General features: G+C 38.9%; 1 protein-coding gene across 1 annotated transcript in view; it reads left to right on the top strand.

Annotated features, from left to right (window-relative positions):
* The first annotated feature begins 3,946 nt into the window (after positions 1-3,946).
* The window catches only part of myo16 (myosin XVI), a 113,190-nt gene continuing 89,450 nt past the window's right edge, over positions 3,947-27,686 (top strand). Inside the window, exons 1-4 of the mRNA XM_087803434.1 lie at positions 3,947-4,412; positions 10,017-10,286; positions 22,813-22,883; positions 23,812-23,955. Of these exons, the coding sequence (XP_087659560.1) occupies positions 4,385-4,412; positions 10,017-10,286; positions 22,813-22,883; positions 23,812-23,955 (513 nt within the window). The 5' untranslated portion in view covers positions 3,947-4,384. The remainder of the gene's footprint in view (positions 4,413-10,016; positions 10,287-22,812; positions 22,884-23,811; positions 23,956-27,686) is intronic.

Raw genomic sequence — 27,686 nt, forward strand, 5'->3', positions numbered from 1 at the left:
TAGATATATATTGAAATATATTGTAGAAAAAACAACGTTATAACAACATTTTGTAGCAATTTCTAGTTGTTTAATGATACAATAAAGAAATATTTCAAACGAGTTATCGCTAATGAGTAAATGTATAAATAAAAAAAGACTACTTTTATTTATTTATTTTATTCTTCAATACGTCTAGACTAAGATGATGTCTTTGAAGACGTAAGTTCTTCAGTCAAACACATGCGTGTGGAGCTGGATCATGTTGTCATACGTCTTTCATCTCACATGTAATGCAGTCTCGCGGCATCACTTGCTTGAAGATATATTTAGAAAGTATATATTGAGGTGCATCTTTAGTTAATAGTCAGTGGAGACATGTTAAGACGTTCAAACACGGTTATATTTCTCCGGTTCGTAGTATTTCTCAGAGGCTCTCCAGCTTCTTCCCCCTGACCTGATTTCCAGTGACGGAAGTTACTCGAGCGTCTCTTCTGCACGCCCTCTCGTTCTCGCTTCTAAACATCCTCCGCCGTGTTCACTCACCTGCTTCCGAAGCCAGCTCTCACGCCCATGTTTGACAGAGAGCGCCGAGTATCTCCTGCAGGAAGTGCTCGCGGTGGCACAGATCCCAGCGATGTGTGTCGCCGTGCTTTAGCGACTCTTCGTTTTCGCTTACACTGGATGTCTTCAGACGCCGAATACGCTGCTCCATGAATATTTTGAGGCTGATCCACTAGGTTTCAATGAAATATTCACTTGGTTTTAATCTAAAGTGACAATAAATTAAGTACATTTATTATTCTATGGTTTCTTTTAAGTAGGTTTTTAAAGCAAACCTCCATCATTTTTATAACTTCTCCAGCGTCTAGACCTTGTCCCCATTTTATTATTACAGAAATTAACAATGTAAAAATATAAGTCCAATTTCTAAGATGGTAAATGCTAATAATTCTTAAGTTGGGTTCTTTAATGTGTCACCTGAAGGGTTTAGGAGGAAAATAACTGTTGACTTGTGATGGTTTCATGAAGGTAACAAAACATTGTCTTCATTTCAGTAGTAGCTAGATGGCACTCTCTGATCCATAATCATCAAAATATATATGTTTTAGAAGCGAAAGGACCAACTACTGAGCTCTGACAAAAACAAGCATGCATCATGAAACCTCGTCAGCTATTTGCATGAAACCTCCTGCTGACTATTTTGCACTGTAGGAACCTTTAAGGAACCATAGAATTTCTTGGACCATTTCCAGAGAAATTAAAGTGATAGTTCACCCAAAATTAAAGTTGCACTCATTTTTTACTCGCCCTCATGTCGACTAAGGGTTGGGAGTAATCTGTCTCTTTTTGGAGTTACAAGCCGAAATGTATGTCCGTAATACCGTTGCGAACGTAGCCCAATTTTCTTCGTACTAAAAAGACAGACTTAAAAAAAATCCAAATACCTTCATACTGCTCGTCTGTAAGGTTAAATTTTATATTGAATCCTCGACAATAGAAATTGTTTCCTAAAAAAAAATTAAGCAAGTCTATATTTTTAGCTTGTTTGTAGCATAAGCTAAAAGGCTAACATGCTACACAGACAGGAAATACTCCAGGTAAATATTGCGCAACCTCCTAGCAACCCAGTATGATAACGAGAGGGAAATATTGACCTAGATTTCTGTCAGCTACTCCAAAAAGAGACAGATTACTCTGAAATTATTCCCAACCCTTAGTCGACATAAGAGTGAGTAGAAAATGAGGGGAAGTGGAAGGAGAATAGTTAGAGAAAAGTTTTTTTTAATGGTGTTGTTGCAGGAAGTTGAGATCTGTAAATGGGCAAAGCTTGAATTCTACAAATCACAAAAGTTGTTCCTGGGAGACTATCCAAAGCATGTCTCCCAGGATTAATTCCTTCAACAGAATGTTCTAATTCCTGAATATGTCGTAGGAGCTAAAAATAAAGTTCCTAAAGTGCGAGGCAGGCTAATGTAGACTCCAACCGATCTCAACAACTGCCCACTTACAGTAGTGGTAAGAAACTGTATTAGAGAAATAGGAAGTTTAGCCTAAAACTGTGGAAATAATTCATAAAGAAGAATGTTTTTTTTATTAAGAATGAATTAACTCGACCCATCATCTGCACCATGGTCCCAATCTTGGATATCACGCATAAGTTTCCGTTACTAGGGTGCGTATTATAAAGAACATGGCATTAAAATATGTATCACAATACAGGTGCAATGATAAAATATATTACAATATATAGTTATACTGTAGTAACAAGAATATAATTGTATTTTTCAGAATTTACAGACCACATGACTGCTTTAGTTAGTTTTGAAACCAAAATACATCCAAACATCAGCCTTAAAAGCTGCTGGAGTCGAGTGTATCCTCTCGTCCTCAGTCACCCCCAGAATAACACAGGATTTCAATTTCCCTTTAAGCTGCAGAGGAAGGAACGACCGCTTCAGGAAGTTTAATTGCAACAAAAACGCTGAATAACTCCATGTAAATTGTAAATAATTCAATATAGAAAAAATATTATTTTAGTTGGACCATAAAAGAACTATGACAAAAAGTACATACAATTTAAAAGCAAAAAAAAACCTACTACCATTGGATACAGTATAATAAAATAAAAGTATATCGATATATCACTTTATATTATATATGGCTTTCATTAAAGTTTTTTCCAGATGTTTCGATAATGAAACACTTGCAAGTCGAAAAAACAAAGAGACTTGATCAGTTTAATTGGTCCCAATCTTGGATATCTTGCATAAGCAGAGTGTCTGTTACTAGGGGTGAGTATTATAAAGAACATGGCGATAAAATATGTATCACAATACATGTGCAATGATAAAATATATTACAATATATCGTGATGCTGTAGGAACAAGAATATATTTGTAGTATTGTCGATTACTTGACTCTGGTGTTGCAGAATTTACAGACGACATGACTCTTGACGAAGTCGTAACTACTTTAATTTGTTTTGAAACCAAAATACGTCCAAACTTCAGCTGGAGTCCACTGTATCCTCTCGTCCTCAGTCATCCCCAGAATAACACAGGATTTCATTTTCCCTTTAAACTGCAGAGGACGGAACGACCGCTGCCGGAAGTTTAATTGCAACAAAAACGCTGAATATCTGCATGTAAATTGTAAATAATTCAATATAGAAAGATAATTATTTTAGTTGGACCATAAAATAACTATGACAAAAAGTACATACAATTTAAAAGCAAAAATAACAGTGCCATTAGATACAGTATAGTAAAATTAAAGTATATCGATATGTCGCTTTATATTATATATTGCTTTCATTAAAGTTTTTTTTCAGATGTTTCCATAATGAAACACTTGCAAGTCGAAAAAACAAAGAGACTTGATCATACCAGAGAGAAAAAAAACATCCCAGCTCATAGTAAAGTTCTCGAGGGTCGCTCGACATTTTGTCATCGAGCGCCATTGAAACCACTCCAAGTCTTTGTCGAGTCACTCTTCTCTCCTTTCCTCGCCCCCTTCTTTTTTTTTTTCTTCTCCATCATCTGGACGAGTCATGCATGCAAATGAAAAAAAAAAAAACGCAGCGTGATGAAGATCTGCCCCCCCCGCCCCCCCACACACACCCCTAACACGTATGACATCATCGCACACACACTGTAACTGTGCGACTCAACCTCTGCGGCGCACACTTTTGTTAATGAGGCGCCACTTAAAAACTGTCGCTGCACCCGAACCGCACTGCAGCAGCATCATCCCTCTCCTCCATCCTCTTCACAATTTAGAAACTCTACCTCCTCCCTTGCTTTAGTCTCTCACTCCCCCCCCCATCGTTCTCCTCATTGTCTTTCGACATAATTCTTTTTTTTTTATCTGAAGAGGAGCATCCGCATGACTCACTGTGTGTGTGTGTGTTGTAGAGGATTGCGTCATCGGGGGTGTGTTGGGGCGGAAGGTGGGCCGAGCCGGCTGTCAGTCAGTGACGTGAGCGGAGCACGTGCGTCCGTCATGGCTGGGGAGGCATTTTGCAGGGGGTTGGGTTGGTTGGGGTAGGTTGGGTTGGAGGGGGGGGGGTCCTCTTTGCTGGTGGTGCTGCAGGCGAGGACAGCTCACTCGCTGTCGGGTTACCAGAGGGAATGGATGTGTGTGTGTGAGTGTGTGTTTTAGCAACACGAGCTGCCGCCGCCGCCGCCGCTGCTGCTGCTGCTGCTGCACGTGAATAATGTAGAGAGGAGTTTTTTTTTTTTGTTGGATAGCATCTACGGAGCCGGATTAATAATGCATCTCGTCCAGAACCACCACGCGTCAGTGTAGAAACCTGTGGCTGCCAAACTGTCTTGACTTTGCACGCCTGACCGTCTCTGCCGGCTTTTTTTTTTTTTTTTCCCCTGGACAACTCTAGAGGAAGATGTCTCAGTATCATTTCATCAAATGCTGTGAGTAACGACCGTCTCCAGCTCCCTCTGCAATGCACGGGCATCTCAAACTTCAATGATCCGTGCAGGAAAGTGTGGGTGTACATGTGTGTGTGTGTGTGTGTGTGTGTGTGTGTGTGTGTGTGTGTGTGCCGCAGAGAAACGCTGCAGAAGTTGACCGGTGGATGCGGCAGGTAGCAGCAGAGAGAGGAAGAAGAGATGGAGAAAAAAAAAAAAAACGAGTGTCTGGTCACATTTTGGAACAGACAGGCAGATGGAGGGACTCTCAAGGTGATGGAGAAGAGTGGTAGAATGGGAGGCTGATTGACAGATCAAGAAAGGAGGGACTCGGATGTCGTTAAAAAGAGAGTGACGCTTTAATTGGTAGAAGAAAGAAGGTGGTTTTAGATTTACAAGCCAGGTTTGAACCATGGTGTTGAATGGGCTTCGTCTTCATCTCCACCCACAACAAACCTCTATATTCCCATCAACGCTGTAGACAAATGTGGATTGGTTCCACTTTTCAAAGTGCTTTGGATCCTAAAAACGAAGAATCTTGGACGGTCTGAATCAAATGTATGTACAGAAAACTGAAAATTTGCCCTCGAAAGTCAAATACTAAAGCGGGTCATTGTGACCGTCAGGAGAAAACTTAACTGCATTTGTGATGTTGGTCAGCTCAGTGGGTTCAGAGGTTATGACTGCAGCTTCACTACAAGAAGGTTCGAATCCAAGGTGATTTTTGGAGAAAATCTGTTTCAATTGTTCCTCTTGTGAATGAATGGTGTTTTTGTACCAGATTGATTTATTAACGACTGTTATTGTCTGTAGTTTGCAAGGGGTTAAACCCTGACCCTGACCCTGACCTTTACCTTAACCCTTACTGGTTACTATCTATTTCCAGTTGAACACAAAGTTAGGAGTTACACCCTTAGACACAACTGTTCCCAGTTTCCTTGTATATTTTCCTCTAGAATTTTTTATTTCGTTTTCATTTGACCTTTGTGATCTTATCACCGAAAAGCTTAAGTGAGGCTAAAATTGTTTTATTTTTTAAATTCCAAAATGGTTTATTTAACATAGTCTTTTTGATCTTGGGTCGCAAATGGCCCCGTGGCCAGAATTGGAAAAATACTACATTCAAACTACACATTTATGGGTTTATTTTTTAATTTGCATCATTTTATTCAACTTTGGAACCATTGTTATCTCGGGATGAAGGTGATCCAAAGGCCCGAAAACAAATGTGTTTGTGGTATCCCTTGTGTCGTTTCTGGGTCACGGTGAACGACCTCCCTTTGGCTTCCATAAATGCATATGCAGAGGTGGAGGCTGTTCACCTTAAACAAAAGGCAACATAGGGGATACCACCAACGCAATAGTTATCGGACCTTCGGGTCACCTTGACCCCGAGATAACACAACTTAATGTGTAGGAAGCACATTCATACACATTAAGTGGTATCTGGGTCTTTGACTAATTTTCAATACCTTGCAGTTCCTACATTCATGGGTTTTTTTTGAACGTGTTGTATAAGTAGTTTAAATCGATTAAAGACCAAATAATGCAAGATTTAATTCAGCTTGTTAACGCCTCTTAATTGACATTAACAAGTGACATAATGTAATACATTTAAATTTGAATTATTTCATAACAATAGATGTTATAATTCCAAATTTATTTTAAATGTTTTATTTCCATACGTAAAGATGTGTCTTAGTTTGCAGCCAAAACAAAATAAAATAAATAAAAAACTTCAGTGATATAAAAATAGATTTGGAAACGAAGAAACTTGTAACATCTTGTTTTAGCCTCAAATGACCCTCGACTGCTCCGACATCTATTTTCGGTCGGTTCCGACAGAAGCAGATGTTGCGTTTCCTTCCATCCATAACGTGAACGCAACACTGTCATTAGAAAAAAAATGATTTCACTCTGCTGGCCGAGTTAATAACTGCATTTATATGAAAATGGAAATGGTGGTATTTATCGATCTGATGTGTATTGATCCGGGCTGTCGTGTGTGTCACGTTAAAAAGACACGACGAATGGATGCTCGTGGACAGTTTTTCTCTTTCGTTCAATCGCTCCTGCCTTGTGAAAGTCTGCATAAACATCAGGCGTCCATGAGACATCCGTGGCGTGCTTTATGTGTCGCCAGGAACCTTGAAGGCAGAACGACAAGAGACGAGGTGAAGGTCTATGTGTGTGGAGACCAGAGGCAACACGAGTCAAGGCAAGAACGGAGGACGAGAAACTCGCCTTTCACATCTGTCATCTGGAAAAGAATGAATGTTTTTTTTCAATATTTCTCAAGAGTGATTTATCCTGAGAAAGTCTCTCCTTGAGATTTACCAATTTTGCGCTGTATTTCAAAAGGACAAAAACGGTGTAGATCTAGGTGTTGTGGACTGGAATGCCGCAGTGCATGTGATTCCATTATGTCTGGTGCTTCATAGATGCTGCCCGGTGACCTCACTGATCCCCTGACATTTACTCCGCCGCCACGATTATCGTGAAATATATGTGCTGTGGATGTTTTCCAAGTCAGATGGATTTTGTTGTAAATTGAAATAGACTCGGACTGAGACTTCTGTGGTCTTTTTTTCTTCCACCGTTGTCGAAAATTGTCGAACTCTTCTACCACAAAAAATAATCTCGTCGTTGTTTTTAGGTGGGTTTAGTCAGTACTTTATAGCAAGGAACTGGTTTTGTTTTGAATGAGATTTTGATTAAATCTAGGGCTAGGTTTCAATTATTGATATTGGTACTAATACAGATACTAATACAGATACTAATACAGACACCTTCACTTCTATACTAGTTACTGGACGATACTCTTTTTAATACCAATTTGCAATTTGAAATTGCAAAACAAATTAAAATACAAAGAACAAATTGTTTCTAGTACAAAAGAACACCTTCTAACAAGCAAAAGACTCAATCTGTTGTTCATTTCATCAGTTTTTCTTCCCAGAAATACACACATTATCAAGTTTTGATCACGTGTGGGCACTTAAACTCGGCACCGAAAGAGGAATTTAGGGCCGAAATTTTTTCAAGAGACTTGGTCTTGGACCAAACAAAACGTATATTTCCCAACAACAAGTACGAAACTGATTGTCTTTTGTTTGTTTGTCATTGTTTTAGGCTCAATCTATACTAGTTTTCTCAGTTTTTTTCCTACAACAAATACTTCATATGTCATTCAGAATAGTACACCCTGATTTGGAGTTTCCGTTGAATTGTTAAATCGTTATTATATGTTTCTTATGTTAATTTATATATATGTTAAACAGATACACATCTACTGTCCAGCGGGACACATAAAATAACATGTGGTTTAAATAAACAGTACGTGATTCTTCATTGCTACAATTTGAAAAGCATAATCCTTTTATTACACACTTGTGATGCTGAATATCCTCCTGAGGAAGATGTAGTTTTAAAACAAACATGTTGATTCTACTAAGAGGTCCATAATGCTTCAAACTAGTTATTAATTCAAGAACAAGTACAAGTACAACCAACAACAAACCACCTCTGGATCTTAAATCATGTTTGTTTTAGTGAGAGCAGATGGTGTGCTCTGGGCAGGAAGTGTGTTTTTGTGTCGCGTGTTAAACAGAAGGGATGATAGCGAGAATGTTATTACACATTCTTGAAACACCTCCTTCGAGGTCGGGAGATGTCCCTTTTCGTTCGCCAATAAATTTGAAGCCCACGAGAGAGAGACACGGTCACCTTCCTTTATGTCTTCTTTTGTATTCTTTCTTGTGTTTCCTTTTTTTTCTTCGATGCCAACTCGGTCCTCGGAGTCAAACGAGGACGAGGAAGTAGCCAGTGATAGAATGCAGAAGCCGCCTTAGGATCAGTTTCTTCAAGTTCAAATCTCTAAATTGAGCTGTTACGCTGCAAACTTTAGCCAAAAGCATATAAGGCACATTTGCAAAAGAAAGAAGGGATTTATATAAAGCAGTGACTATTTCTTCTTCAGTTACAGTTAGACTGTTAGATGCTAGAAAATGTAAGTAAAAGCCAAATTTGATGTCATTTTTTTCTCTTATACTGACTTTCTGACGTTAAATAAATAAGAAAACAATGTTATACATGTTATTTGCATCTGCTACAAAGTAGTAAGTAGGCCGTCCGTGAGATTATTTTTATGTGCGAGTTAAATGTCCTGATCAAATCAAGTAGAATCTCGGTGATGTCGGTTTAGTTAAAGAAAATTTTGGGTCATGCAGGACTTGATTCCCGTAATACTGGATTGTACTGTAGACTAATTTATATTGACATATATACAATTGGGTCATAGATGGTTTTCTGTGCAATGAAAAGGGTATATATGGAGAATAGGATTGGGCCAATAACGGAACCTTGTGGGACACCATACCTAATCATAGTGTGCTTTGACAAGTGGGGGTTTACATGTACATAGTGATGTCTGTTTGAGTGGTACGACTTAAAATCAGCTTAAAGCAGTTTCACCTTATACTTGTTTCATTTTCTGGTCAATGTAAAATAATGTTTTTTCAACGGTATCTAAGATTCAGAAGTACTAAAATTTGTTTGAAGGCCATTAGCGGGCCATTGCTAACTTTTTGCAAGTGGTCTAGTGGCCCCTAAAAACATTAAAATTAACTTTAAATCATGAATATGAATGAAGAACTTGTGACGACTCACTCCAGAATTTTTGAGACAAGATATGCCTGTAGTTTCCTCGAAACCATGAATGAATAATGGGTTCATTTCGGCACAGGTTTAATCACAGCAGCTTTAGAGGTCTGTGCGTCATCAACTGTATATCTAATACTTTTGTTTGAAATTCTGAAAAGTAACCTTTGTGCGTCATCATCCCGATTCCTCTTCTGCCGACACCAAGTCGGCGCTGACAAATATAACTGTAATCCAAGACTAAAAAGATGAGGTTCGATGAAAAGATATGAGTCTTGGCGGTCGAACCCTGGAGATACTGGAGTCAGACGCACAAACAAGTTTTTCTGCGGCAGAAGAGATTGTGTCCTGGAATTTCTGGGTCACAGAAATCTACTGAGGCTGTGAAGCAGCACTTTTTATTTCTCCACCCCACTAATAGTAGACACAGTTATCTGATAACGTAGCGCTCGGAACTGCAGAAGCACCTTCGATGTCATAACTCTTCTCTTTGTAAAGTCTTTGCCTCGCGTCCCTGCGGCGGCGCCGCGCACATACTAATCATCCGGGCCGGCTGTAATAGGTTTAGCTGCCGCTGAGATATTTTGGCTGGCGTCCACAGACATTACCCGGTTTGCCGAGTCAGTGGAGCCGCCGCCGCTGCTGCAGATTGGAGCGACAATAAACAAAACGCTGTGATGCTTCTATAAACTTGCTCAAGGGCTCAACAGACACGGAAGATATCCGTTAGCATGGATATGTAAAACTCCAGACACAAAAGAATGAATGATGCAGGACGCGGTAACAGGTTTGTTTAAACAGGCCTGCGGCGGAATCCGTGTATACGATCCAAGTTGTTGGTTCAGCAAAAAGTTGTTGCCGACCTCTTTTCCATATAAAGATTGTATTTGACTTCAACAAAGACGCGCCGACGCAGCCGTTAACCGAACGTTTTGTGTCCCTTCGCAGGTTGTTTCCAGCTATGTAACGTATTTCGCCAGAACATGGAGATAGACCAGTGTCTGCTGGACTCTCTTCCCATTGGCCAGCGCCAGAGGGTGGTCAGGAGGATGCGCTGCGACCAGATCAGAGCCTATTACGAGAGAGAGAAGAGTCTTCAGCGCCAGCCCGGTGGAGTCAAAGTTCGGGCTCTGACCGCCCATCGCAAGAAGCAGCAGGTCAGGTTCAGCCCGGCCGACGTCTTACAGGACGCCATCATTCGCCAGGACGACAAAGAAGGTAGGAAACTTTTAGCGTATATTTGTTGATGTATGTTAGTCTCTGCTTTAATATACTTTAGGAAGTTCAAAAATGGGAAACTTTTTTTATGTTTTTGCAATTGGAACTCATTAGGATATTGGTAATTAGTGCGATATTCGGTATTGGTGTCTAGAATTGCGATCGATATTCTTTCACTTTAAAATGTAAAGTGTCTTAAAAAAAAAGTCAAACTAAACACAAACGATACAAATACAAAAAAATGTGAATACTTTCAAATGTAAAAAGATCAAAATTATCTACACGCCCTGTCTTTGCAAAGAAACTTTTGACTCAAGGCTTTCAAGTATTGCATTTATTTGCATTGTATACAGTAACATGTTCAACATTCAGAAAGTGCAAAAGCAATTCTGCCTTTACAGTCTCGGCACAAGTTTCATAAGTCACTTGCAATTTCGGTGAAATATGTGCAAAAGGCAGTTACTATCTTCGGTCGAACTCCTTTAAAAGCCATCGTTTCATACTTAATTGAGTGAAAGAGTGCAATATAATGCATACCGGCTGCGGTTAGCACTTTTTGTCACTTTGAATGTTTTCCATGCGAAGAGACAGAAGCAATCCATTAATTTATAGTGGTTTTTGAGGTTACCTTTCGCTTTCCCATCTTTACCAGAGTCTTCTGTACAGTTGTTGACTGATATATTGCATAAAGGTCCTTGTAGTGGTTCCTAAACTTCCAATGACTGCAGGGTAATGCGTCAAAAGATTCATGACCACTGGTATCTTCTACCCGTCAAACATCAGTGAGTGCCGACGCTTTTTTCCTCACATTAGTGTCCAAATGCTTTTGCTGGATGAAGATTTAAATTCCCGTCCATGTGACAGTCTGGAGATCCTTGGACGTGTTTTTGAAGGGCATTGATTTCCTTTCAGACGAACCCTCTTAGTCATTCACGCAGCTGTCCCGGGTGCATCTGTGCGGGTGCTGCTCGCAGTCTTTGCAGGTCACTGTGCTAATCTCTGTTCCCTGGCTGCCAACCGAGGTTCAGCCCGGTCCGTCGGAGCAGCTGGTGCCACAGACGGGTGTCGGTTTCCTCTCCTGCCATTAATCATGTAATCCTGAGATGATATTGTCGCAAACTTCTCTCACTTCAAGAAGTAATCTTGAGTGTGTTAAGGATAAACCGTTCAAACTATTTTACACTTTGGATATTTTAAATCTGAAGCCGAAGTCGGGTCGAACTGGGTGACTTGTAATGCAACAAGACTTGATATACTAACTTTTTCTCGTGATTAAAAAAGAGCTGAGTCAAAAGGCAAGCACTCAAATATTTTTTACTCAGAATAAGAGGCTGACTTTTACTTAGTTAACTCGTTAAGACTTTTGTAACAGTTTATTTTCATGTCTGAACAAGAAGGATCTGTCTCGCCTGCAGTTAATACAAAACTCTGCAGCGAGAATTCTGAGCCGCTCTAGTAGAAGAACTCACATTTCCCGGATCCTTAAAACTCTTCACTGGCTGCCAGTTTCTTTCAGATCTGATCCAGCCTTACACCCGAGCTCGGGGCTCTGAGGTCTGTGGATCAGAATCTACTGATGGTTTCTGAACACACTTCCGGACCAGAGGAGAAAAATCCTTCCAGACTGTTGCTCCTAAGCTTTGGAACGATCTTCCTCTCCCTCTGTGTTTGATGATCTACTGACTCCTTCAAGAAACATCTTAAGACCTTTTTATTTGTTTAGGCTTTTTCCTATTTTTTTGGGACTCCTGTGTTTGTCTCTATATTGTCTTGGCCTTTTTACAGTTTTTTAATTTGTATGTATTTTTAACTGTGTATTGCTTTTGATTGTTCAAGCGCTTTGTGACCCTGGTCTAGAAAGGCGCTTTACAAATACCTATTACTTACTTAATCTTAAACCCTATTTTTCGGACCACGAAGCACACTTAAAATCCTTTGAATCACTTAAGAAATCGACCATGAACCTCATAATCCAGTATGCGTTATGTATTAATTCTGGTTGTGGATACTTACCTCAGACCAATTTAACGTGGTACACGGTACTCGAAACTAAAACAGTTTGGTAAAATACGTGAGGCTACCTAGTATTGCTCTGCAAACTCACTATATACGTAGCTTCTATCTGTACATAATATTATGGTACATGGTATAAGGACTCTGTTAAAAGACATGTCTACAAAGAGGATTATAAACACAAGGATATCAGTGATGCAGTAGAAAAAAAATACACCTTATGTATGTCAACTCATACTCTGAAGAATATGGTAGTGAAGTAAATTCAAGTTAACTACTGATATTGTAGAGATCAAAGAAAATATAATGAGATCGAGAACTTTGGGTGGAAAAAAATAGGTTGTACAAAAGCAGTCCTAAAAGGGGGTGTCACGGGGCAGACCCAGAAACACAAGAGTAACTGTATTTTACCCGGGAGAGTACCTTGGTGTTTACCCGACAGAGGTGTCTAGCATTAGGAAAGCATTAACATTGACATTAACTGCCCTCCTGACCCGACCTTAGATAAAACGATGGATGGATGACACTAGTCAGTGCTAGTCAACATTCATCCTGGAACTTTAACTCCATTTGTAATCTGTTTTCACTTTGAGGTCAAGGCTAAACTGAGCTAACAGAATGATGAATTCAAATGGGACTATGGTGGTGACTGACCTTGGATGGGTTGAACACAACTTCAGGGTGTGTTTCACCCTTTGATAAACACTCCTGGTTGAACACATTAAAAACAGGAGCTTTCTACTACTACAAGCGTGAACAGATGTTCGTTGCTTGTACAAGTCATCTTTCGCTTGATCAAGGACGTTCTTTCTGCGAGCGATGTTTTGGTGACTCATCCTAATTTCTACAGCCTGCCGGAGAGATAATGAGAAAAGTCTTTTCTTTTTTCTTGCCAAAGCTGGCGGAAGGAAACCGAATGCGACAGAAATAAAAAAGGAAACATCTGCTGACGATGCAAAGCGTTCACACTCCGGAGAGTCTTGTGTTGTTGTTCCCGTCAGAGGATAGGATGAAGGGATACAGATACGATACAAAGGTGACTTTGTAGCAAAGGAAGAAATCAGCATCAGGTCAGAAGGAAATTGGAGTGTGGAAGGTAAAAAAAAAAGGGAAATGAATTAAACTGTTCATCTTCATTCATATGACAATTACCGTCGGAATTTCTTTCATTGTTGTAGTGCACACGTTATCTTTTTATACTGAATAGACGGTGCGTCTCTCAGTGAAGGTTTAAGAAAGAAGGGCAACTTAATTAGATCAATAGAAAAGGGGGCGTAAGGGGGGCAGAAGACGACCTTGAAAAAATATTACATTTAAACCATTTTTATTTCATGCTAAGTAAGAGGTAGTTTCATGATTTCAGCTCCTTTTATTACTTGTAAAGTTGGGCAAAAAGGGGCTTGAAAATTCAATACAAATACTGGATGAGTCCAAAGAAAAGGGGGCACAATAGCAGGCTAGAGACCCCCATGAAAATCCAAACATGTGATTCAAATATGTCATTAAAACATGTAATTTCCAATATACTGTGTACCATATTTTCAGCAAGTTCGAGGCCCATAATTCACCTGAAATGACTCCTTTATTTACTTCCCTTCTTTCTCTTTCTTTCTTTTGAAAAATCATAGATGATTTTCTGTACAATGGAAGGGTATTTCTTTTGGGTTATTTGGTTTCCTAATCTTTTTTTTTATTAGGCGGCAAACACCGGTTATTTCATCCAGTATACAATAAAACCATACATTTGACTACTTTATAGACTCGATCTGTTTGTGTCGACTCTTTATGTCGAGAACCGCCGCTAGCGTGTGCGATCATTACACCAGTGATGTTCATCTGCAGCCTCTCGTTTGCCAAACGAAGCCGCACAATGATGTAAACACGACACAACAAACTGCCGCCTACGCCCTCCTCTCCATCTCCGTTTTCTAAAAGTCACCGTGTTGACGGGGGTCATTAAAGGTGGTAACTTTAATCTGCAGGATTCATTCACACCTCTTTGTGCGTTTACAAATCCAGTCCGTCAGACGTGCGTAAAGCAGCTTGATCCTCTTTACCGGCAGAAAGATGCAATTAGTTTAATGTGGCGGATTCATTCAAATAGATGGGGAACGGTTCGCCAACTGGTTTGTTATGCTAATTGAAGGCGGATGATAGCGTTTTTGTGGAATGGGAAAAGCCTCCAGGAAGCTTTCTGACAAGATTCATGAGAGACTCCAATTGTTGTGTGGTTAACCACCGATTCACACCTAAAGCGAAGTTATTTTTGCCAAGTGGAAAATGGAACTAATGCAGGCGTCACATTTTCAAAAGCTCTTATTGCATAAATAGGATTGACTTGTGTCTGAGCCGATGTCTATTGGATCTTTCTTCTCATTCCATCCAGACAATTTAAACAAAAACATCACGTTTACTTTGGATGTCAAGAGTTCCCAATAGTTTTGTATACCTGGGCTGGACTGGTGTTCAAGGCCAATTATAGTTGGTTGGACCAGATAACTTCAAATGACCAAATAGCTACTTATATTGACAGCTTTCTGAATCAATATATCAACGACTCAATGGGCGGACATTATGACAGAGAAAGGAGCCCATTGGTTCATTTGATAATAAGTAGAGGGCTGGTCTTATCCACTGGACCTTCATATACATCGCCTTTTGTACCATGTAGTGTTAATAAAGTTGTTAACGTAACTTCACTTAAGGAAATAAAAAGGCAAAGTTAAAGCAGAATGGACAAACATACCAGTTTAAGAACTGTTTAGGTTTGAAGCCAAGGCAGCATCAACATTTTTATATCAGTATATCAGTAACGGTTAAAACATTGAAATGATTAAAAGTAATTCAGTTGAATAATGAAATGCATCATCTATTTTCATTAGTATTGCTTGTATTATATATTTGTACATCTGAAACTCCAGGCACTCCAGTTTCCTCCCATAGTCCAAAAGCAGAGGTTGATTGAAAACATTTTCAGTAGGCATGAGTGTGTGTGTGTGAATGGTTGTTTGTCTTTGTGCGACAGACTGGCTTCCTGTCCAGGGTGTCCCCTGCCTCTTTCCCAATGAAACTGGGATATACTCCAGTTTCCCCGCGACCCCCACAAGTGATAAAGCGGTAGATAATGAATAAATGAATGAATGAAACATTGATTTTCTATTATGCAAAATCAAGGTGAGTGTAATTTATTTAAGTATTAAATTGATGGAAAAGTCAGTAACAGCTTGCATAAACTCGCAGAACTGCAGTTACATTAAGGCAAAAAGAACATAATAGATTCTCGCTCTAAAATTAAAGCTAATACACACTATGTAAATATATTCAAGTCAATACCAATATTTTGAGATATATTTATGTTAAATACATGTCTTATCTGTTGCTAGCATCCTGTTATGTGTGAAATCGACAACAAAAACACAATAATTCATCTATATTCTCCAGACTTTTATTTCTACTTTGTGATTCATCATTTTACTAACTTGGAGAAGCAGTGCTTCTTCTTCTGTCCTTGATGAATCTGCTCGAAGAGAAAGTCCAGAAACACTAGCGAAAATGGAATCACTTTTGCTGCTGGTTTTGTTTCCTGGCTTAGCTCTTGCTTCACCTCATGACTAAAGACACTGGATTTGTCTCCGTTCCGTCCTCAAAATACTCAGCAAAATACCACTGCAAGATAAAGGATTTTAAATATAAACGTCATAAGCATTTTCAAGTCTGTTCTGCTGCAGAACGTGAAGCTATTGTTGCACTGTTTACATAAGAGGAGTCAGATTCAGGATTAAACCATCATCATTAAGTATTTAAAAACCCTTACACTGGGGGACTCATTTTAAATCAAAGGGGCCGGATTGTAAGGGAAGACAAAAACCAACCGACGTGGAATACACTGCTGCTTCTTCTTCCACACAGCGGAGAAGTGGTCTGGGATTACGGGCGTGTCAGACTAGTGTCAACATTTTTGACAGAATGGGGTCCAAACCCACAGAGGTGCTAAAGAAACACAAATATATTTCAAAGGGATACACTTTAAAATCTCATTCCTGCAAGGTTCAATTTAGACAAAACTTTACTTTTACGAACAATATATTGGTTACAATTCTGGTTAAAATGTGTTTAATGTATTTCACTTTGTGCTATAATGAAACAAAATAAAGTATGTAAAGACACGGTCACTGTTAATATCAACGCCCAGCGGGACAAGATGGATTTAAACACGTTTCATTACAGCGGAGACTCAGAACATCAGTCAGAAAAATAACGGAGCAGATGAGTCGTCTAGAAACAGAAAAAATAATCCAAGACCTTTTCGTTGCATTTTCCCAAGCCGTCCAGGCTCATTGCAGAAACATGGATCAGGGACGGGTCACGGGGGCTTGATTCTATGACTGCGTGATAAGGACGGCGGCGGCTGCAGGAGCGTTTGTCAGAGAGATGGATTTACAAGCTTTGTGCTCAGAAATAATGGTTTACACAAAGGTGATCTGTCTAGTGGAAGGAGAAGGTTGGCAGTAGTGCAGGGGCAACGAAGGCAGCAGAGGGAAGTATGAAACATGTGGAGATTCCAGTCATAAGTGGACTTGATTCCTTTCTGTTTGGAGGTTCTATGTTCTCCCTGTAACTGTATGTTTTTATTTTCCAGACACTCTTGTATCCTTCCAGTCCAAAACACTTTCAGTTTCAAATGGAATGTTCTGAAATGCTTCTGTCTTTATCGTCACGTTCATGTGGTGATCTAGTGACTTTGATGTTGCTAGGCTTTCGAACCGAGTATCCCAAACTTTTCGGTTGACAATAGGAATGACTTTCGCCGGTGCTTAGAAACTGGAAAAAGTACAAACTTTTGAAAGCTTTTTTGATATTAGTTTGATTTCAAATTTGTTGATTGTGTTTCTGCTGTAGATTCTGGATTTTTACAGTGATCTGATCACGATTTAGGGACAACTGTACGATGTATTGCGATATATTTGGATACTGTGGGAACAAGTATATATTTGTAGTATTGTCGAGTACTTGACTCTTGTGTTGCAGAATTTACAGAATACATGACTCTTGATGAAGTCGTAACTGATTTCATTTGTTTTGAAACCAAAATATGTCCAAACATCAGCTTTAAAAGCTACTGGAGTCGACTGTATCCTCTCGTCCTCAGTCATCGCCAGGACCTCAACGTTATTTAGCTGCTGACTACTGAATTGGTATATTATTTTATTTTATACATTCATTATTTAACAATAAAATAACTATGACAACACAGTAAATATCATCTGCAAGGCAAAATTTAAAAGAAAAAAAGTTGGTACAGTTGAATACAGTATCGTTGATACTTTAACCATATTGATATAGAGTCGAGTCAAGTAGGGGCTGATAACCATTGTATAACTCTGGCCTGGTTGATAAGAGTCTGGTTTTCATGTGTCTGCAGAGGCAAGTGAGTCGGTCTTACCTGCTGTATAATAAAAGTGTGTGCAGCACGACTTCTTAATGCTTCAGGTCACGATCTTTGCATCCTTCAGTTCTCAAATGGAAGGGAATTTGAAAAAGAGGAGAATTTGTGTGATCATAGATGTGTGACCGGTGTGTCGATGAGGCAGCTTCAGAGATGTGGATTTGTTTCACCGAGGAGGAAAAAAAAACCTTTCACTGGATCAAAGTCCAGGTATTTTAATCCTCCGAGTACCTGCATGAATGAAAATCTGATGCTCTGTTGGCGAAGAGTCGCCACATTTGTTGGAATTTGTAGCGTTCTGGCTTTAGCTGGATTTATTACCTTCATTTATACGTGGCTCATTGTTTAATCCAACTAAACCCATCCTTCATCAGGGTTACTTCCCTTCTCCATTCAAGCTCCCGCTGCTTTCCCCACATTCCTCCACTGCTCCCGGTTGCCATGGGAACTATTCCTCCCAACAACTGTTTTACAATTCCCCTTAAAAAAAAAAAATGACAGTCGATTTAGCTTCGCGCCTTCTTTTCCATCTCCCCACGCTCGCTCCGCTGATGAGGAGTCAGTGTTTGCGCCGGCTTTTTTGATATGATGGCAAACAGGATATCGCGGCACGCAATCAAACATCACACGACAGGTTGGATTCCTGAGCGAAGAATACATTACTCCTTATGCCGAGAGGCGACGCTGCTACACGGCGAAAAGGTCGATCAGAGGACAGAGGTCTGTCTGGAATAATTTAGTTTAATTTATTAGGGAAGTTATGGTGTTGTCACATTCTGAGATTTCCAACATTACTTGTCGGTAAAAGAGCTCAGAAAAAAAAAAAAAATCAATCCGGAGACTATATAGTTAGACGACACAGGGTTACTGAGTGTCCATCATCTACTAAGCTACTTTTATATTCCAAAGCTTTTAGAATAAAAGCATGGCCCTTCGTCTGACCCCGAGTTCAAGACGCTCGTCTGAAAACAACTCTAAAGGAATGTGACAAGATCGCTGACGAGACCCTTCGGCCGGACTCGGAGGAGAGCAGCTTTTTAATGGGAGGAGATATACAGATAAGAAGTGGGAGATTGGATATGGAAGTATGAGGTTGAAGGAGGAGAGAAGGAAATTGAAGAAAAATAGGGGTGGAATAGTATAAGAAAGAAGGATGAGGAAAAGGGGAATGTAAGGAGTGAAGAGGAAGTGGTGTAAGAGAAGAAGGGGTATGTGAAGAGATGGATGCGGGAAAAAAAAAGAGCAAGAAAATAAAAGAGAAGCAATAGCGGATAAAAACAAAAAACAAAGACAGATTACAGAATATGATGGAGGGGAAGAAGAAAAGGAGGACAAGGTAAAACAAATTGAGAAGAGGAAGATGAGAAGATACATGAAATAGAGGAGGAAAAAACCGAAGCTAATGGAAGGGATGAGTGGAAAAGAAAGATGAAAAGACACAAGAAAAATAGTAGGAAATAGAGTAGAGGAAGATGACAAGATATACTAAATAGAGGAGGAAGAAAGAGAAGGTAATGGAGGGAAATATGTGAAAAAGAAAAAAGATACCAGAAATAGAGAAGGAAAAAAAGAGAAGTTAATGGAGGGAAATATCTGGAAAAGAAAGATGACAAGATGCAAGAAATAGAGAAGTGGAGAAGAGGATGATGACAAGATAAAAGAAATGGAGGAGAAATAGAGAAAATAAAGATGACAAGATACAAGAAATAAAGGAGGAAAAAAGAGAAGTTCATGGAGGGAAATATGTGAAGAAGAAAGATGACGAGATACAAAAAATAGAGAAAAGGAAGATGAAAAGATACAAGAAATAGAGGAGGAAAAAAGAGAAGTTAATGGAGGGAAATATGTGGAAAAGAAAGAGGACAAGATACAAGAAAAAGAAGAGGAAAAAAGAGAAGTTATTGGAGGGAAATATGTGGAAAAGAAACATGACAAGACACAAAAAATAGAGAGTGGATGGAGGGAAATAGGTGGCAGAAAGAGAGGGAAATTAAGGATAAAAAGAAGAAAGAGATGGAAAGGACAAAGTAAAGGGTAAAAGAATGAGGTAAGAAGCAAAATACATGGAAGAAAATGTAATAAAGAGGAAGAAGAATAGGTGGTTGAAAAAGAGGTCAAAGGAAAGAAATCAAAGAGATTGCACAGAGAGAAGACGACGTGGAAGGACAAGTAAGTTGTAGAAGAAATGACAAGGAAGCGGGAATGGAGGACAAGTGCATGAAATTTTGGATGAAAATGGAAGGATGTGGTTTAGTGGAGATGAATGGAAGGTTGAAGGTTAGGGGTAGAAATATATAGAGGAAGATAGAAAGGTGAAGAAGAAGAAGTTGGTTTCAAATAAAATGAAGTTGAGGAAAGAAGGAGGGAAAAATATGGGAGGATGAATAGTGCTTTAATTTGAAATTCTACCGAGGATGTGATCATTTTATCAAGAGTGTAAAATCAAACCTTAGCATGTACATGAATAAAGCGTTGCTCCCTTAAAGAGTCCAGGCTCGGTGCTGCCCTCAGCTGGATGGGAGGATGTTCTACAGCTATAGTAGTTAATGTAGATTATAGTTTATAAGCCATTAAAAGAAAAATCTAAAGAGAGATTTGGCCTCAAAATGGCTGGATACGTTATTAAAGTCTGTGAAGGAATGTGTGGCATCTCATTAGTTTAACTTGTTATCGATCCTCGTGGCGTTTAATTTATTTCCCAGACTGTCCTATTGTCAATATGAAGTGCTTGACATTCGACCTCCCGTCAGCCGTGACGGGAAACCTAAACCTCAGTCTGGTTCTTCCGTCGACGCCTAAATGGCTGTTTGTCGTCCATCTCCACTGACTATTTATGACTCTTTACGACTCTTGTGCTTCACATCAGCCTGATGAGTCGCCTTCTTAAAGAACAGCTTCTCCGCTGATGAGCGGCGCGCTAATGTAAAGCCTGATGGACGGGGAAGTCGGGGCTTTATCTGTTCCCTCGTAAGTGCTCGGGCTTTGGACGCGCCTTAATTGGAGGTTTACAGTTCTGAGCCCTTCGAGTGTATGAATGAGACGGAAGTTAATTGTGCGCGATGACTCTACAGGCTGTTAAGCTCATTAGACTATTACGGACAAAATGAAGCACGTCCGACGGGAGTTAAGGGTGCGTGGAAATATGTGGAAATGATGCTGCAGATGCCAAAGAACATCATTTTCGTTTTCATGAGAAGAGAAATAACATTTTTTGGAGGGTATTTTTTTACCCTTTTTCTTGAATTATTGGTTTGCGTCATTTGTTCCCCAGAAGAGACGGTAGGGTATCCTGAGGTCTTGTTCACGAGTGACGGCAGGATGAGGCATTTTGTGGTGAAAAAAAGAGCTGAGCTAAAAGATAAAACTCTTTAAATACTGGGCAAGTTTGTGTTGGAAGCAACTGATTTACACTTTAAGTCAATGAGTTACACACTGTTACACTTGTTAGTTTTGGTCCCAGTGTCTTCTAGAAGAAGAAGACAATTCGGAATGAGATTCAGAGCCATTTATAGTGCCGGCGTCCTGTCCAGGGTGTCCCCTGTCTCCCGCCCAATGAAGCTGGGAAAGGTTCAGAGTCGGACTCATGGCCCAGGGGCCAAATCCGGCCCGCAAAGTAATTTTTACGTGGCCCTCCAGATGGTTCACGTTTATATGGTGACCTATAGAGATATCAGGGTTAAAGGTAAAATAGGGAACTAAGATTATTGATATCAACAATTTAAACGTAAAGTCAGAGTAAAACGGATCTTAAAGTAAAGGAATACATGGATCATTAAGATAAGGACCTCCAAGATTGACAAGTTTGCCATCAGGCACTTGCAGTCGAGAATAATTCTTTGGGCCTGTGACACAAAAACTTAGATTTTGTTTCTAAAGAATAATATGGACATAGAGACAGTGACGTCCAAAGGTTTTTTTTTGTTACCGTCTGCATTCGCCGGAAATGCCTACAATTCGACATCAGTCACAATTTTGACTTTCCACTAACTTTAGACCAGCCACCCTGAAGATTGACCGACTTTTTGGATGAGACTTTGGAGAAGTCGTTCTGTTACTGGGAACAATTGAGCACTTGGGCCTGTATTGGCGACACAAGGGCGTCAGTACAATATTTTGCAATACTGTAGGGTCACAAATGTATTTGTAGTATTCCCTGAAAAGAATCAAATTGTTTGATTGAATACACTTTTTTTGTATAAATATAAACCATTAAAGACAAACAAGAAAATATGATTTGAAAGCCAAAAAAATACATTTTCTCTTTAAAATATTCAAATCAGTGCTGTTGTATATTGTAATTATTATTATTATTAGTTTATTTAAAAGTTAACATTGAAATCTCATAAAACACATGGAGCCAGAATAAGCCAAAAGTCTAGTTTTCAACTCTAGTCCCCTGACCATGATGTAAAAGGGCATTAAACTAACATTTAAAAAAGACAATACATGTACCTTATAAAACAAACTCCATATACAAACACTAACTTTACAATTACGAAAAGAAAACATCACAACAGGCTTATCTTCTAGTGTAGGCAGTTATAGGTGCTGATAAGCCACATGTTCAATTTGTCTTAAAAAATCAATTGAGATATTTAAGTGTATCAATATTTTCTTACACCTGTGGTGTCACTACACCTTTAGAGATGTGTTGAAGAAGCTCGGCCATCTGTGTTAGACTCCTTAGAATTAAGAAACGCCATTTGTGGCTCCAACAGGAAAAACTATTAGACCACTTCTTTCTTGATTATTATGTTTTCGTCCTGCTGTTTGTGTTCATTTCATGATGTGTTTATTGGCCGTACAATGGTGTTGTATGTGCCAGTGTGTTAGTGGACTGTGATGTGTGATCACAACACACACACACACACACACACACACACACACACACACACACACACACACACACACACACACACACACACACACACACACACACACACGTGACTCTCTTAACGTTGATTAAAGCTGACGTGTCAAAGGCAGTGCGAGGACGACCAGTGTCTGGAGTTTTGTCGTCATTCATGTGCAGCAGGTGTGAGTGAATCCATGTGTTCTGTCTTTCAGTGCTGCGACTTGTGAAGGAGGGAGCAGACCCCAACAAGCATCTTCCATCTGGGGGTTCTTTGCTGCACCTGGTAAGAATCATTTCCTTCGATTACTTGTACATATTTGTAGTATTGTTTGAGTACTTGACTCTGGTGTTGCAGTATTTACAGACCACATGACTCTTGATGCTCGCCCATATTTTTACTTGGGGTTTGAATTATTTTGAGAGTAGTCTGTTCTTTTTTAGGAGTTATAGACAAAAATGTTTGTTCATTTTAATGGAGCGACAGGTGCTCAGTCATCTTCGTCTCCTTCCAAATAAAAGACAAACTTAAAAACATCTAAATACCTCCTTAATGATCATCTGTGACGTCCATCTTGTATTGAAGAGATTTTACAGACGAGCAGTATGGAGGTTTTTGGAGGTTTTTAAGTGTCTTTTTGGACAACTAAGCTTCAGTCGCTACATTAAAATGAACAAGCATTTTTGTCTATAGCTCCTAAAATGAACATATTACTCTGAGCTGACATGCGAATGAGTAGAAAATCATCACTCAAACTTTTTTTTGTGACCCCAAAATATGTCCAAACATCAGCTTTAAAAAGCTGCTTGAGTCGACTGTATCCTCTCGTACTCAGTCGTCGCCATAATGGCGCAGGATTTCATTTCTCCTTTCCTTTGCGGAGGGACGTAATGACTGCTGCCATCTAGTGGCTGAAAATGTAACTGCAACACAAAAGTGAAAAAACGCTGTGAATATATTTGCATAAATAAATATTACTTACTTACTTACTTACTATAATAATTGTAAATAAAAACAAGTTTAATAAATATTTATTTATGCATATTTTATTGAAATAAAAACCCCATAAGAACTTTGATAGAAAGCTGGAACGTAGCAATACTGTTGAATTTCAATTCGGTATCCTGAAATAAGAGCGCAATATATAAATGTATCTATATCTATCGCCCCCTAGTGGCGACCGTGTGTCTGAACCGCTGCTCTTCTTTGCAAGTGCGCCCGCCACGACAACGTCTTCGCCGCCGAGGTCCTGATCGAGCGAGGTCTGAACGTCAACCTGCAGGACGAGGATCAATGGACGGCGCTGCACGTGGCGAGCGTCTGCGACCACGCCGACATGGTGCTGCTCCTGCTTCTGGTGAGAAACGTCAACCGGAATCAACGCCGCCTTTTCGGATCGTAGCTCGCTCAAAGAAACGTCTCCGGTGCTGGGAAAGATTCCTGCGAGCATTGAAAAATGTTTGAGGGGCTGCCATCGGAAGGATCCGTCGGCCTCGAGCTGGTTTATGTTCGCTAAGTGCTTTTGGAAAAATCACGCTCGATCAATACGAGGAGTTTCCTCTCCTCCACGGATTTATATACGCCGTGAGCCGGGATTTATGACGTTGATATCGAGTGCTTATAAATAAAACACGCATCATATACAACATTCAAAAAATGGCAAATAGCTTATTTTCAATCAAAAGTTTGTTAACCTTAAATCAGATTTATGACGCAATAAAATCCAGATGAAGTGGCAACATGAAGATTTATTGAGAATATATTCCTCTATAAACAGTCTTGACTCTGTGATACTAGTTGTTTATGTCAAGAGGTTATAAATAATGCAAGATTGATTAAGATTAAGATTAATTGGTATATTTCATCATTTTTTCCCAATTAAAATGAGCAGAAAAATCCCTTAATTTGATTATATTAATTTAAATTCATGATTGTGTCAAATAAAAAGATTGATATGTAGTTTAATTAACAAGTTTATTTTTTTGAACAGTTTTAGTCATTTAGATTTAATGTAAATATTGCTGGATTATTTTGTCTTAATCCTTAAAAAAAACAAAAAAGAAACATGTCTTTATAAAGTGATGTTAGTTAACACATTAAAAAACAGCTTTTATAAGATTCAACAGACAAATAAATGTCAACTACAGGGTGTGACTGACCATAGTTTTCAGCCCGAGAACCCGAGCACAACACAAAAATAAAGGGAGGGGGGAAAAAAATTGAATCAGTAGACCAAATATTATAAAGCGGAGAGTGACATCTAGTGGCCGTTTAAAGTTAAAACACTGTATCATGATGCAACTTATGCTGTATCAGGAGGTCCTATTGATATAATTTATATTTTATATACTTTTCGTTACATGTCACTTGTTTAATTTGTGTGTATATATATTTAAAAAAAAGTCGATTCACACTAAAACCACCGCAGCTATTTCTGCACAATTACGCATACACACTGTTTCCACCTACATAAATTAGCTTCTATTGACAGATTGATGAAATGATTTGCTGTCCAAAAATACTTTTTTTTTTAAAGCTAGATTTCACAACTTACATAATCGCTTTGCTTGTTTAATTTAGCTTGTAGCTTAGTACACACACACACACACACACACACACACCTTCAGTTTAGCAACTCAAACTGTTGCAAAGGGAGTTTCTAATGAACAATAGGTGAAGTTGTACTTAAACACATGCAATAAATGAGGGATATTTCTTAATAAATACATGATCTAGCACAGACACACACCTACAGAACACCATCGTCAGCATACAATCGAAATATACATAGATGCAAATACACAAACTTGTTGTAACCAGAAACACAATGTTTTTTTCACGCACAATTGTAGTTTTCTTTGACTTTTTTCTATTTGAAAATCCGTGGATATAATCCTGACATTCCGAGAGTACGAAAACGCTTGTCTCCGAGGTTACGAACTTAATTCAAAGATGCACTGAAATGTTTTTTTTAAAACCTCTTTCTCTCACAAACGCTTCAAAAATAACTCCATCTCTCCACGTATCAGACGGGCTGTAACCTTCTTCACGGTTATCTGTACATGGCTCGTCTCCCACACACACACACACACACCTTATTCAGGCTCTTATCGAGGCGCCTCTTTTCAGTCGTCGGTGTTCGCCGAGAAAAAAAATGTATTCTCGGTCCAGTAACTTTATCTTTGATCGGCATAAGAATATATGATTGTGTTGTAATTTAAACATGTCCTGCTTTTCTTTTTTTTTCTCGCCGCTTCTCTTTGTGTTTCACGCCGAGGAGTTTCTGCTGACAGAGAACTTCTGCTCGTGAGCAAATGAAGGATTGATGGAGAACATTATCTCCAAGTGTCTGGATTAGCACAAATGTTAATTCTCTTATCGCGTGACTCCAAGTGCTTGTGAAAGCCTGTTTTTTTTTTTTTCTCGACCAGTTTGTTTCAGTTTCGGCGAGCAGATGGATTAGTCGAGAGGATGTTGATCCAACGTTTGAAAAAAAACAAAAACACACAAATAACAGTTGAACCCACGGGAGGCAAATGTCTGGTCAAGACTTTGTTTGGATTTCCGCTATGAAAGGGTTGAACAATCAAAAGAATTGTTTGGTGTTTAGATTATTTTTTACAACGTCTCTGTGTGTAAAAATGACAAAGAAAGAAACTACAGATTACGATTTTACATTGAGCTTTTGCAAATGTCAAAGAAATAATGGTAAATGTCCATTTTTGTTGATTTTCTGCTTTTTTATTTATAAATCACAAGAAAATAAAAGTGAGAAAACAATGATAAAAATACTAAATTAACAAGATCAAAATAGAGGTCAAAAACTTGAAATTATTCCATAATATCATGAAAATAAGCAGGAATTGTTGTTTAATTAAACTTTTTTTTTATTTGGTATATATATGTTTTATTAAATTAAACCATCCATCAAGGGATGATGAACTCCTAATCCTAATTAAAAAATAATAATAATGACATTTTTAATTAGATTAAAGCCATTAAGGAAAGAACGGAAATACTTTATAAGTGTTCAGTAGTAATGGTCTGATGAAGCTTCATGAAACAGTGTCATCATTTCCAGAGTCCACTAGATGGCGGTCTCTGCACTATTTTCCTTTGTTTTGAACAACTGTTCTAATGAAACATCACATCATTTTTAAACTGATGGCGCCACCTACTGACCTCTAAACAACATGACACTGTTTCATGAAGCTTCATCGACACATTACTAGTAATAAGAAATAAACACATCATACAATTTTTGGTTTACTAGGAGAAACTTGAGTTTTAAACATTTTTTAATCGAACCTCCCTCAAAGAATATGTACAGTTACAGTAGTACATTTATTTTCTCTTTTTATCTGTTTCAAAATGTTATCTCAATTACTTTTAACTGGCACTGTGTTTAAGTATCGACGAAACTTCTAAAATAAATGTTTTCTTTTTGCTTTGAAGCCCCAAAAAAAAACCCCCCACAGAGGTTACCGTTGTAGCGTTGACCTACTTCCCGTCCTGGTGACGATGAATTCAAAACGTCTGAACTCAAGTCGTTTGAAGTCAGAGATTAACCAGAAGCCACAGGCTGGCCTGAAGCACACTGGTTATTCTGCACGGTTACTAAAAGACTGAGACGAGTTTTTCATATAAATAAAATAGTTTTTGTGAATGATGAGAAGATATTTCCAAGAAATGGGTTTTGTATATTTCTGTATCTGGACATGAAAAGAGAAGACGGTGAAATGTCACGGACGAGCAAGAAAAATTCATAGCCTTTGGAAAAACAGACTTATGAGTCAAAGTGTGTCAGAATACAGTGGCAAACATACAGAAGACAAGGTTAGTTGCAGGGGATCAGAGGAGCGGACGAGGTCTAAAGCAAATAGACCCTGTAGTCTGTGCCAGTTCTTAGATACAGATATAAATCGTCTAAAATATTGAATAGAGAGTTACCGAATTTTTTTTCCCTCAAATTTTCTGATGTGTACCGAGAGGGATGTATATCAATATAATGACTATATTTGTATTTAAGACATATTTTTGTATCAGTGAACACAGAAGTGTTTTTTAGCTGGATATATTTCCTCATGA

This window comes from Callionymus lyra, chromosome 12 (assembly GCF_982586985.1).
Source record: "Callionymus lyra chromosome 12, fCalLyr1.hap1.1, whole genome shotgun sequence".
Taxonomy (NCBI): domain Eukaryota; kingdom Metazoa; phylum Chordata; class Actinopteri; order Syngnathiformes; family Callionymidae; genus Callionymus; species Callionymus lyra.